Below are 13,989 nucleotides of genomic sequence, written 5' to 3' on the forward strand. Positions count from 1 at the left end.
GATGGGCACTATTCTTCCCACTGATACCAATGATGGGGCACTATTCCTCCCACTGATACCAATGATGGGGCACTATTCCTCCCACTGATACCAATGATGGGGCACTATTCCTCCCACTGATACCAATAATGGGGCACTATTCCTCCTCCTAGTAAACACATACATTGTTTACTGATACTGGGGCATTTTCTAATCCAACTAGCCAAAGTCCGGCCCTCCAAAAATCTAATGAACAGTAAACTGATCCTCTGTTTGGAAAGTTTGAAGGCTCCTGTCCTAATGGGACACAGATAGCGAAAAACCCTGACAGGGGTTGTAACCCTCCATTACTCTATACAAAATGAAAATAATTCCTGTATTTCCATTTTAAGTTCTGAAGACTTGCCAATCACTGTGTCAATGAGATCATTTGAGGATGTAAGGATATATAATTTGCAAAACAAAATACCCAAATTATTTTTATTTTATCTTTTCATCAATTTTTTTTTTTTTTACATAAAACGAAGAAGCATCAACAAGCAGCTGTAAAAGTATTAAAAAACACTGCAGTTTGTATTTTCACCACAAGGTGAAGATCTCACTTATAGACCGTGGAGGGCAGAGATAGGAAGTGATGTCATCTATAAATAGGGAATTCACAGGGAACGTAGAGGTGGGGGGCAGGGGGAGTAGAGATATTCCTGCAACCAGCAGTAGGGGAGGTAATTAGAGGTTATTACTTTAATTTACACCCAGTAACCCCCCATTGTTTTCATCCTCTTCCATTTATCCAACAGTCCATCCAGAGCCTCTGGTTTATAGACCAGATACATCCTAAATATAGAACCATTTATCCAACTGTCCATCCAGAGTGTCAGGTCACCTAGAGGCTGGGTGACAGATGCACACCGTTGGGATCAGGAGTGCACCACAAGGTAGTGGACCCTACGGCTGACTGCTGTGGATTGTAGTCCGGGTGGTAAGGTAGGCAGGGCCGCTGGGACACCAACACTGATCCCACCAGGGCTAGAGCGTAGGATTCCCTGGGGCGCGGAGTCTAAGAGCCAGCAGGTTTTCACCAGAGCCTCCAGTGGTGAGGATGGACCTGGCTGCAGGTCACGACCCCCAGGGTCCCCCAGCTCACACCCACAGTAGGCTACAGGAGAATAGGGATAGTAAAGGAATAAGCCAAGGTCAGGGCCATAAGCAGACAAGGACAACAGAGTTCACGCCAAGGTTCAGGGTCACAGGCAAACAGGGATAGTCGGGGACACGCCAGAGGTCAGGGTCACGAGCAGACAGGAATAGTAGAGAACACGCCAAGGTCGGTAACAGAAACAAACGTAGAGCACACGGCAGGCAGGAACAGGAAGCCAAGCACACAAAGGGCTGACCTGCAGTGCAGAGGTTAATATAGAGTTCTCTGATAGGAGCTGGGGTGGAGCCATGCCAGAGGAGAGTTAATAAAAGCAGTCAGGTGAGAGTCAGCTGGTCTTTAGAGATGAACACATGGAAACAGGTAAGTTGATAGACAACACTATTGCATAACCATGACACAGAGCCTCTGGTTTATAGACTGGATACATCCTAAATATAGAGCCATTTATCCAACTGTCCATCCAGAGCCTCTGGTTTATAGACCAGATACATCCTAAAAATAGAACCATTTATCCAACTGTCCATCCAGAGCCTCTGGTTTATAGACCTGATACATCCTAAATATAGAACCATTTATCCAACTGTCCATCCAGAGCCTCTGGTTTATAGACCAGATACATCCTAAATATAGAACCATTTATCCAACTGTCCATCCAGAGCCTCTGGTTTATAGACCAGATACATCCTAAATATAGAACCATTTCTCAAACTTGTCTCAGGGTTCTTAGCTGTCATCTCTTTGATGACCCCATCACTTCTCTGGAGTTAAAAAAACAAAGGAACAAGACTGAACATCAGTTCAAACTCAGTTTCCAACCATCCTTCATTTGAAATCAGATCTGTTAGTTCCTCTTTCCTGCTTTGTTGTCCCTCTCTGTGGTCTGATTTATTGACCTCCAAAAAAATGCACAATTTTACCACAATACACCTTTCATCCATCCATAATAAAAAGTGTTCCTCTTTCTCAGACAGTCGGGAGGGAAGGTACAAGTTCTAGTCAAGGCATCAGAAGGAATGAACATCTCTACAGTACATAGAATAAGGGATAAAGATCCTGATTTTTGTGATTTGATGGAAGGGATGCTACCATTGTTTTCCTCACAGTTTGTCACTGAAAGCCAGAAGACTTTAGAGTACAAAGTGCAGGGGTCAGGAGTGTATGGCACACAGAGTTTAGGTGTCAGGCATATGTAACGTATAATGTGTTGAGGTCAGGGTCAGGAGTGTCTAACACATACATTTCAAGTGTCAGTGGTGTGTAACATACAGAGTGTTGGGGTCAGGATTATGTAAAGCACCGATTGCAGGAGTCAGGTGTGTGTTTTACATAGAGTGCAGGAGTGAGAAGTGTGTATCGCACAGAGTGCAGGTATCAGAAGTATGTAATGTACAGAGTTCAGGTATCAGGTGTGTGTATCACACAGAGTGCAGGGTTCAGCAGTATGTAATGTACAGAGTTCAGGTGCCAGGTGTGTGTATCACACAGAGTGCAAGGTTCAGGTGTGTAATGTACAGAGTTCAGGTGTCAGGTGTGTGTATCACACAGAGTGCAGGGTTCAGGAGTGTGTAATGTACAGAGTGCAGGAGTATGTAAATCACAGAGTGCAGGAGTCAGGTGTGTGTATCACATAGAGTGCAGGAGTAAGGGGTGTATAATGTACAGGGCGCAGGTGTCAGGTGTGTGTATCACACACAATGCAGGGTTCAGGAGTGTGTAATGTACAGAGTTCAGGTGTCAGTTGTGTGTATCACACAGAGTGCAGGGTTCGGGAGTGTGTAATGTACAGAGTTCAGGTATTGGGTGTATGTAATGTACAGAGTTCAGGTGTCAGAGGTGTGTAATGTACAGAGTGCAGGAGTATGTAAATCACAGAGTGCAGGAGTCAGGTGTGTGTATCACATAGAGTGCAGGAGTAAGGGGTGTATAATGTACAGGGCACAGGGGTCAGGGGTGTATAATGTACAGAGTGCAGAGCTCAAGAATGAATTCTGCACAGATTGCAAAGGTCAATATCAAATAACACATGCAGAGCAGGGGTCTGGAGTGAGTAATGCACAAAGTGTAGGTGTCAGTCGTAAAGTACAGTATGTGTTTTGAGGTCAGGAGTGTGTAAAGCACAGAGTGCAGGGGTCAAGAGTGTGTAACACATACACTTCAGGTGTCAGGGGTGTGTAACATACAGAGCGTTGGGGTCAGAAATATGTAAAGCACCGAGTGCAGGAGTCAGGTGTCTGTATCACATAGAGTGCATTAGTCAGAAGTATGTATCACACAGAGTGCAGGGGTAAGGAGTGTGTAATGCACAGAGTTCAGGTGTCAGGGGTGTGTAACGTACAGAGTGCAGAGGTCAGGAATGAATTCTGCACAGATTGCAGAGGTCAATATCAAGTAACACATGCAGGGCAGGGGTTTAGGAGGGAGCAATGCAAAAGTGCAGGTGTCAGTCATAACTAACAAACGGGGAGCAGAAGTCAGGAGTAGGTAATGCACAGAATGCAGGGGTCATAAGTATGTAATGCACGGAATGCAGGGGTCATGAGTAGGTAATGCACAGATTTCAGGGGTCAGGAGTAAGTAATACACAGAAAGCAGAGGTCAGGAAGAAGCAATATACAGAGTGCAAGGGTCAGGAGTAAGTAACACACAGAGCAGTGGTCAGGAGTAAGTAATGCATGGGGTGCAGGGATCAGGAGTAAGTAATGCATGGGGTGCAGGGATCAGGAGTAAGTAATACACAGAAAGCAGAGGTCAGGAAGAAGGGTTATACAGAGTGCAAGGGTCAGGAGTAAGTAATGCAAAGAGTGCAGGGATCAGGAGTAAGTAATACACAGAAAGCAGAGGTCAGGAAGAAGGGATATACAGAGTGCAAGGGTCAGGAGTAAGTAACACACAGAGAGCAGAGGTCAGGAAGAAGAAATGCACACAGTGCAAGGGTCAGGAGTAAGTAACACACAAAGCAGTGGTCAGATGTAAGTAATGCAGGGATCAGCAAGAAGGAATGCAGAGTGCAGAGATCAGGAGCAGATAACTCAAGAATACAGTGGTAGCACGTGTAGATCAGAGGTCAGAAGTAATTTATGGAGAAACCTGGGTTCCTGAGAAAGCAGTAACTTGGCATGTCCTCAGCCATAAAGCAGTACAGTGTAAACATTACACCGTGGAGGCACTTCAACCACTTCACAATAACCTTGCTGGACTCTGCAGCCAAAAGCCAGAAAAAAATGGTGCAAGCATTACCACACATGTGCAATTGGCCACAAAGTCTGGTAGCACTATTTGGGGTGGCCGCAGCACCTGTGTAGTGTAATTTTTACAATGCTCTACCTCTCAGCTGGGGACATTCTGGGGATGCCCATTTTCTTGGACTGGACCCCTCAAAATGTGGGGATGGGGTGGAGAAATGGTAACAATAATTACTCCAGAACTGTTCAGATAATTCTACACTCCTCTGTACAGAGGAGTGTCCTGTGTGCATTACATGAAACATCTGGTGATCCATTACCAACCAGCAGACGTCTTCCCAGGACATCACCCATCACAGTGCCTCCACCTCACTGCCTGACAACAGAGGTAACCAGTGCCAAGAAGATTCTTGAGGTCACCAAGAAGATGATTGATCTGCTGACAGGAGAGGTGAGCGGTGCTGGGAATTCTGGGACATTATCCAGTAACAGACAAGGAATGTGTCTGGATGGTGACTGTATCATTGTGTGTGTCAGGTTCCTATAAGGTGTCAGGATGTCACTGTCTATTTCTCCATGGAGGAGTGGGAGTATATAGAAGGACACAAGGATCTCTACAAGGACATCATGATGGAGAATCAGCCGCCCCTCACATCACCGGGTAAGAGGAGACGTTATTGTAAAGGAGAGAGCAGTACGGAGGATCCACCTAGATCCCCCATCATCTGATAAACACATAGAAACAATGTATTCAGTCAGTGTGTGTGTTTCCTACAGATGGATCCAGTAATGGGAACCCACCAGAGAGATGTCCCCGTCCTCTGTATTCCCAGGATTCCACACAAGAAGATCACACCATCCCTCACCACCATCAGGTAGGTGAGAGTGACCATGTAGACCTAAAACAGTGTTCTAAGATATAAGAAAACATTTTATTATGGAAACTATTTTTCCTTTGTGTTCTGGAATCATTGGGGTTTAGGGTGAAGAACTGAAAAACATCAAAGTTAAAGTGGATGTAAACCCAATGTCATCCTTTCTAAACTACTGCCATAGGGGTTATCTATAAGGATATACATGCCTTCTGCATGTATCTTTACCTGTCAAATGTCTCCCCTCTGTCTGTTATGAGAGCCGAAAAACTGCAGATTCTGTGGGCGGGTCTGTTGTCTGGAGCTCGGTGGGTGGAGTCGTGATGTCAGTAGACTCCCCGCCCACCTCTACACTCCCCTTGTCAATATGCATTTTCTCCTGTGTATTTCTTACACTGAACTTCTGCTATGATCTCTAACATCCAGTGAAAAGACAGGAAAGTAACCACATGACTTCAGCATGTCCAATCATGCTGAGGTGTGGAACAGCCAATCCTTGCAGAGCTGCTGAAGAAAGGAGTGGGGGAGGGAATTAAAAAATACTGCATGTGTCTAAGGCTGTCACTCACAGCAAGGGGGAGTATTTGACAAAGTATTTCTCACTAAAAGCGGGGTTCCACTCAAATTTTTAACTTAATCTTACCCCCTTCAGTTAATTGCATAGATGTTCAAATGCCGCACGAAATTTATTTTTTATCGCTGTAATTACCTTTATATTGTACTTTATTGTAGCACTTCCTGTCTCTCCTCCCATGGGAGTAGGCGTGTTTATTGCCTTTCCCCGGCGCCGCCCTGTCTCCTGGGAGCTTAGTGTCAGGCTTCCCAAGATTCAGTGCGGAAACAATGATCATGCGCGTGAACAAGCTGTGAATGAACAGCACTCACCGCATCCCGGAAATCAATGCTTGTGGGCTTCGCATGCCCACAATCAAGATGGAAACAGCCAGCATCACATTTTTAAAGTTATTCTTCAGTACGAAAACAGACAGAGGCGGAAATATTACACCCAAACTGTGAGTATTATTTTGGGATTAGCAAAGCGTCTCAATGACCTAAAAAAAAAAAAGATTGGTCGCCGGACTCCCACTTGAACAATAAAAGAGGATTGCTCAGAGATGGATTAACTCTCTGTGGCAAGACTGGGCTCAAATAATAGGAAATCTTATACTCTACAGTATGAGATTAAAAAAAAAAAAAAAATTCGGGTTTACATCCACTTTAAGATTAAAGATGAAGAAAAAGAAGAGAGGTTGGTGAGTGGAGATCAGCAGTCTATGGAGGTGGGGGAGATGATTATGAAGAGTAAAGAGGAGGAACCTTCTCTCTACATATAGACTTAAGTAAGTAATAAATACTAAATACCAAAACAGTTCTCATTTTCATTTTAATCATTCACAAAAGAAAATGTAACCTAGAAGTAAAGACACCCAAACCTTTGACAAGTCCTTTATTAAAAAGAATAAAAAATCTCAAGAGGTCCCTTAAAAATCCATCATTGATCACCATGCATGCCAACTCACAGAGATGAAAAACCATAAGCTTTATAAGGGAGGGGGCAGATATAGTAATGACATGATGGACCAAATATGGTCGTAGTCATATTTGGTCAATGTCATTGCCCAAATATGGCAAGTGACCATATTTGGGCAGTAATGTCACTGCTATTCCCACTCCTTTGCTTACATAGCTGGGGATTCCTAGCCATGTAAGCAATGTGCTGATGACAGCGACGATTGCTATAGATGCAGCGGGTGACAGCACCCGCTGCTTCCTAAGGAACCAATGACAGCAGGAAGCTGTCATATATAGAAGCAGTATAAATACCACTTCTATCTATGATGTTCGGCTCCTGTTGAACAGGCAAAAGTTTGGACATTCATTTCAATGCCCAAACAGCCAAAGTTCTTTTTGAACCATCAGCTCATACCTAGTACTCTTTGACCTCTCTTGATCACGTGTATACAATTTCTAACCATTTATTGTAGTATGCTACAGTCTGACACTTTTCTGTAGCATTACATGCACTGAATATTATGTGGTGCCCACTTGGTGGATATTAGGAAACACATATAGGGCCCCTTATACCTAGTGGGTTGACCACCACTGCTGTACACAATATGAAAGGTCCATCTCCATTGCTCAATATAACGTCATGTTCCCAACAAAGGAGGAGGAGATACTGTACACCATATGAAAGGTCCATCTCCATTCCTCAATATAACGTCATGTTCCCAACAAATGAGGAGGAGATACTGTACACCATATGAAAGGTCCATCTCCATTCCTCAATATAACGTCATGTTCCCAAGAAATGAGGAGATACTGTACACCATATGAAAGGTCCATTTCGATTCCTCAATATAATTTCATGTTCCCAACAAATGTGGAGAAGATACTGTACACCATATTAAAGGTCCATCTTCATTCCTCAATATAACGTCATGTTTCCAAGAAATGAGGAGATACTGTACACCATATGAAAGGTCCATCTCTATTCCTCAATATAATTTCATGTTCCCAATAAATGAGGAGAAGATACTGTACACCATATGAAAGGTCCATCTCCATTCCTCAATATAATGTCATGTTCCCAACAAATGAGGTGGAGATACTGTACAGCATATGAAAGGTCCATCTCCATTCCTCAATATAACGTCATGTTCCCAACAAATGAGGAGAAGATACTGTACACTGTATGAAAGGTCCATCTCCATTCCTCAATATAACTTCATGTTCCCAACAAATGAGGAGGAGATACTGTACACCATATGAAAGGTCCATCTCCACTCCTCAATATAATGTCATGTTCCCAACAAATGAGGAGGAGATACTGTACACCATATGAAAGGTCCATCTCCATTCCTCAATATAACATCATGTTCCCAACAAATGAGGAGAAGATACTGTACACTGTATGAAAGGTCCATCTCCATTCCTCAATATAACATCATGTTCCCAACAAATGAGGAGAAGATACTGTACACCATATGAAAGGTCCATCTCCATTCTCCCAGTAACAATGTCATCAATGCATAAACAATGTTACCAGAGCTCTTATAAAATATTTAGTGCTGGACCATCATATATGACTCCCAAAGACAAGGTTTGGAAAATACTTATAACATTTATTTTAATGTTGCTTTTCTACAGGTGGACACAATGTCCGGAATACCTCTGAGGAACATCGTATTTTATCTCCAGATTATAATACAAATAATAAGAACCATATACATCCCAGACCTTATCAATTGGGGAGATCAATGGATCCCTCTAATCCTGAGGAATCTTCTGATGAATCACACACCAAGACTATAGGATCTCACAGTACAGATACTTCAATAGATCCTTCTATTCCCGAGGAATCTTCTTTAAGCTATAAAGGCATTCACCCTGGAAAGCATTCATTATCATGTTCAGTGTGTGGGAAATCTTTTACAAAAAAATCTTTGCTTCTTAAACATGAGAGAATTCATATGGGTGAGCGTCCCTATTCATGCTCAGAGTGCGGGAAATGTTTCACTAAAAAACATGTACTTCTTACGCATGAGAAAAGTCACACGGGTGAGCGTTGCTATTCATGTTCAGAGTGTGGGAAATGTTTCATTACAAAAGGGCACTTCATTATACACCAGAGAATTCGCACAGGTGAGTGTCCTTATTATTGTTCAGAGTGCGGAAAATGTTTCAGGGATACCTAACTAAACATCAGAGAATGCACACGGGTGAACGTCCCTTTCCATGTTCTGAGTGCGGGAAATGTTTCAGTGACAAAGCATACCTCCTTGTACATCAGCGAGTTCACACGGGTGAACAGCCCTATTTGTGTTCAGAGTGTAAAAATTTTTTTCTTACGAAAGAAAGCCTTGGTTCGCATCAGAGAACTCACACAGGTGAGCGTCCATATTCGTGTTCAGAGTGCGGGAAACGTTTCATTACCACAGGGCACCTTATTTTACACCAAAGAATTCATACAGATGAGCGTCCCTATTTATGTCCAAAGTGCGGGAAATGTTTCAGTCATCAATCACACCTTCGTGAACATCAGAAAAGTCACACAGGGGAGCGTCCCTTTCTGTGTTCAGAGTGTGGGAAATGTTTTATGAGGAAGAGCGACCTTCTACAACACCAGAGGATTCACACTGGCAAGCGTCCTGTTTTCTGTTCACAGTGAGGGAAACATTTTACTTGAATGAAAGAACTTCTTTAAACATCAGAGAAGTCACATGGGTAAGCGTCCTTTCAGGGTGCGGGAAAATGTTTCAGCTTTTTATTGGCTTTTAAATGGTCCAACCAATAATTGGAACATTTTATACTTTATGTCCTTCAGTTACAGTATATAAGATCTTATTTGGGTTGTAGCTTAAGTTTCTTGTTTGTACATCACTAATTCTGATTTTCTAAAATAAACAAGAACTCTCCGCACTTTCCAATACTCTCAGATTTTTTCTTTTGTTGGAAATTATTATAATTCTTAGATGATTGATGATTAAAATGTTTTAATCTATTGGGTGAACTGGCTCTAGAGTGTCCATTCATTCACCCAAGAGGAGTTTTAGTGTTTGTGTATAATGGAGAGTTAATCCTCTCATATATATCTCAGGGAGATATATCGATGATATCTCTGTATGGGGTGAAATGTCACAGGTCTAAACAGATGTCTCATTTTTGAGTGAGGACATAGGGGGGCCTGGGCAGCTGGGGGAAGAGGATGGTGCGCAGAGAAGGTGATCCGTGTGGCGCTGGGGCAATTACAAGAACTGATCCCCTATGTATGTCTCTCCCGGCAGTAGCTGAAAGCTGAATTCTCCTCCTCTCCCTCCTGCCAGGTTGGATCACCTTCTTTGTGCACCATCTTCTTCCCCCAGGTGCCTGGGCTCCCCCTGTAGGCCAGTGTCATATTTACCAGTCTCTTCCTTTTGTGAATAAAGTGATTGCAACCAGCACCAAAAGACGGTGGGGGGAAGAGGAGGGGAAGCCGGCTTTCAGCTGCTGCCGGTAGAGGCACAAAGGGGTTCAGTTGCTGTACCCCAGTGCCTCACAGATCACCTTCTCTGTGTACCATCCTGCCCTCCTGTGTGCCCAATGTCATATTTAGTATTGTCCCCTTCATTTTGTGAATTAACACAATCAGTGATTGGCACCAATACTGAAGGCCTGTGGGAGAGAGAGGAGGAGAAACCAGCTTTCAGCTGCTGCTGGAAGAGAAACACAAATGGATCAGTTCTTGTATGTGCCCCAGCGCCTCACGGATCACCTTCTCTGTGCACTACCCTCTTCCCCCAGCTGCCCGGGCCCTGGCTGTGTGCCCAGTGTTATATTTACCGGCCCATTACTTTTGTGAATGATCACAATGAATGATTGGTACCATTCTCGAAAGCCAGTGGGAGGGAGAGAAAGATAAGCTGGCTTTCAGCTGCTACCGGGAGGGACACACACAGAAGATCAGTTCCTGTAATTTCCCCAGCGCCACACTGATCACCTTCTTTGTGCACCATCCTCTTTCCCCAGCTACCTGGGCCCCCCTGTGTGCCCAGTATCATATTTACTGTCCCCTTCCTTTTGTGAGTAAACACAATCAGTGTTTACTCACCTCAAGGCCTGTGGGAGGGAGAGGAGAAGCCAACTTTCAGCTGCTGCTGGAAGAGAAACACAAACGGATAAGTTCTTGTAAGTGCCCCAGCGCCTCACGGATCACCTTCTCTATGCACTATCCTCTTCCCCCAGTTGCCCGGGCCCCGGCTGTGTGCCCAGTGTCCTATTTCCTGGCCCCTTCCTTTTGTGAATTAACACAATGGGTGATTGGAACCGGTAACGAAGGCCTATGGGAGGGAGAGGAGGAGAACCTAGCTTTCAGCTGCTGCCAGGAGAGACACGCAGAAGGATCAGTTTCTATAATTGCCCCAGCGCCACATGGATCACCTTCTCTGTTCACCAAGGCCAGTGGGAGGGAGAGGAGGAGAAGCCAGCTTTCAGCTGCTGCAGGGAGAGGCACACAGGGTATCAGTTCCTGTAATTTCCCCAGGACCTCGCAGACCACCTTCTCTGGACACCATCCTCTTCCCCCAGCTACCCAGGCCCCCCTGTGTGCCCACTGTCATATTTTCTGGCCGCTTATTTTTATGAATTAACCCAATGGGTGATTGGAACCTGTACCAAAAGCCAGCGGGAGGGAGAGGAGTAGAAGCTGGATTTTAGCTGCTGCAGGAAGAGACACATTCCTGTAATTACCCCCCCCCCCACTATACAGATCACTCCCTCTCCTGCCTAAAACTGATTCCCCTGCTGCCCAGGGCCCCCGGCTGGCCTGGACCAGTGCAAACTCCTTTAGGTGGCCCTGATCACACCTACTGTGTCCATTATGAGGGCTTCCCACCATTCCAATGCTTAAGTGGGAGGTGAAAAAAGATAGGAAAGTTTAGGGACCACCTTTTGCCATATACAAAGTGCCCCAGGCCTCCACAGAGTTTTTACCCTTTGTGACCCCTGGAGTTGCTTGTTCTGGTGAAGTAAGAATAGGAGCACACCCCTCGCAAGAATGTTCTAATATACAGTATGTCTTCCAAATGCAAGAATAAATCAAAGATGTGATGTCACTGGTCAAAGAAAAATGCAAGGTGCCTAGGAGGCACAACACTGGGTTATCTAAGGCACTTCCAGGATTAAGTGGCAGTGCTGATCCCCACCATGGAAACAAGTTTCTGGCCGGGGTCACAAGGCCCATTTGAGATTGTGGCTAAAGTGAGGGAGGAACATTACAGGGTTCACCAACCAGGCAAGAGGAAGCCTTATCGGGTCTACCATATAAATTTGTAGAAGACCTGGAAAGATGGGAAACGGGTAACCACCCTGGCAAGTGCAAGACTTGAGCCTCAGGTTGGTGTAGAGAGTGTCCAGGTAGCCTGTCGAAAGCTCAAACACAGGGAGAAAAGGAAGCTTTACAAAGGAGCAAGGAGGGTTTTGCCAGCTTACCAGGACTTATTAATGTGAGGAAGAAAAAAGAGAAGCATGTTTTTAGATTCTGCTTTGGGAGGGAGGAGGGAAGGAATGTTAAGACAGACCTAACTCCCTTTTTTAAGGTAAAGTAGCTGTGAGCATACAATAATACATCATAACACAGTTACAACTATGCTGGCACCAGGACTGTGTTGGCTTTGTTTCAGAAATGATCTTTCTTACATTGTTTACAAGGTTAAAATGTTCTGTCATGTGACCATGCATCTCTTTTTCCTGATAATGGAGGGTGGGGGTTACAGGACACTGTGCAGATACACACTGTGTCTGTATTCCATAGTCTGTTCAGCCTGAGGCTAGATGCAGGCTATGCTTGAACAGGAGCCACGGTCAAGAGGCAGGCTGTGATCAGTAGGGGTGTGTGCCAGAGACAGGCTGTGATCGGTAGGTGGTGTGTGTCAGAGACAGGCTGAGATCGGTAGGGGTGTGTGTCAGAGACAGGCTGAGATCGGTAGGGGTGTGTGTCAGAGACAGGCTGTGATCGGTAGGGGTGTGTGTCAGAGACAGGCTGTGATCGGTAGGTGGTGTGTGTCAGAGACAGGCTGTGATCGGTAGGGGTGTGTGCCAGAGGAAGGCTGTGATTGGTAGGGGGTTTGTGCCAGAGACAGGCTGTGATTGGTAGGGGGTTTGTGCCAGAGACAGGCTGTGTTTGGTAGGGGGTTTGTGCCAGACACAGGCTGTGACTAGTAGGGTGTGTTCCAGAAGCAGGCTGTGATCGGTAGGGGTGTGTGGCAGAGACAGGCTGAGATCGGTAGGGGGTGTGTGGCAGAGGCAGGCTGAGATCGGTAGGGGGTGTGTGGCAGAGACAGGCTGAGATCGGTAGCTGGTGTGTGGCAGAGACAGGCTGAGATCGGTAGGGGGTGTGTGGCAGAGACAGGCTGAGATCAGTAGCTGGTGTGTGGCAGAGGCATGCCGAGATTGGTAGGGGTGTGTGGCAGAGGCAGGCTGAGATCGGTAGCTGGTGTGTGGCAGAGACAGGCTGAGATCGGTAGCTGGTGTGTGGCAGAGACAGGCTGAGATCGGTAGCTGGTGTGTGGCAGAGACAGGCTGAGATCGGTAGGTATGCATGGCAGAGACAGGCTGAGATTGGTAGGGGTGTGTGGCAGAGACAGGCTGAGATCGGTAGGGGTGTGTGGCAGAGACAGGCTGAGATCGGTAGGGGGTGTGTGGCAGAGACAGGCTGTGATCGGTAGGGGTGTGTGGCAGAGGCAGGCTGAGATCGGTAGGGGGTGTGTGGCAGAGACAGGCTGAGATCGGTAGCTGGTGTGTGGCAGAGGCAGGCTGAGATCGGTAGGGGGGGTGTGTGGCAGAGGCAGGCTGAGATCGGTAGGGGTGTGTGGCAGAGGCATGCTGAGATTGGTAGGGGTGTGTGGCAGAGACAGGCTGAGATCGGTAGCTGGTGTGTGGCAGAGACAGGCTGAGATCGGTAGCTGGTGTGTGGCAGAGACAGGCTGAGATCGGTAGCTGGTGTGTGGCAGAGACAGGCTGAGATCGGTAGCTGGTGTGTGGCAGAGACAGGCTGAGATTGGTAGGGGTGTGTGGCAGAGGCAGGCTGAGATCGGTAGCTGGTGTGTGGCAGAGACAGGCTGAGATTGGTAGCTGGTGTGTGGCAGAGACAGGCTGAGATCGGTAGCTGGTGTGTGGCAGAGACAGGCTGAGATCGGTAGCTGGTGTGTGGCAGAGACAGGCTGAGATCGGTAGGGGTGTGTGGCAGAGACAGGCTGAGATCGGTAGGGGTGTGTGGCAGAGACAGGCTGAGATCGGTAGGTATGCGTGGCAGAGACAG

General features: G+C 45.9%; 1 protein-coding gene and 1 pseudogene across 1 annotated transcript in view; both read left to right on the top strand.

Annotated features, from left to right (window-relative positions):
* Nucleotides 1-606: 606 nt before the first annotated feature.
* Nucleotides 607-13,989, top strand: part of LOC141105179 (uncharacterized) — a 42,896-nt gene continuing 29,513 nt past the window's right edge. The window contains exons 1-2 of the mRNA XM_073595071.1: nt 607-701; nt 4,595-4,771. Of these exons, the coding sequence (XP_073451172.1) occupies nt 4,748-4,771 (24 nt within the window). The 5' untranslated portion in view covers nt 607-701; nt 4,595-4,747. The remainder of the gene's footprint in view (nt 702-4,594; nt 4,772-13,989) is intronic.
* LOC141105145 (uncharacterized) lies at nt 5,390-9,562 on the top strand (annotated as a pseudogene).

This window comes from Aquarana catesbeiana, linkage group LG08, assembly GCF_042186555.1.
Source record: "Aquarana catesbeiana isolate 2022-GZ linkage group LG08, ASM4218655v1, whole genome shotgun sequence".
NCBI lineage: Eukaryota > Metazoa > Chordata > Amphibia > Anura > Ranidae > Aquarana > Aquarana catesbeiana.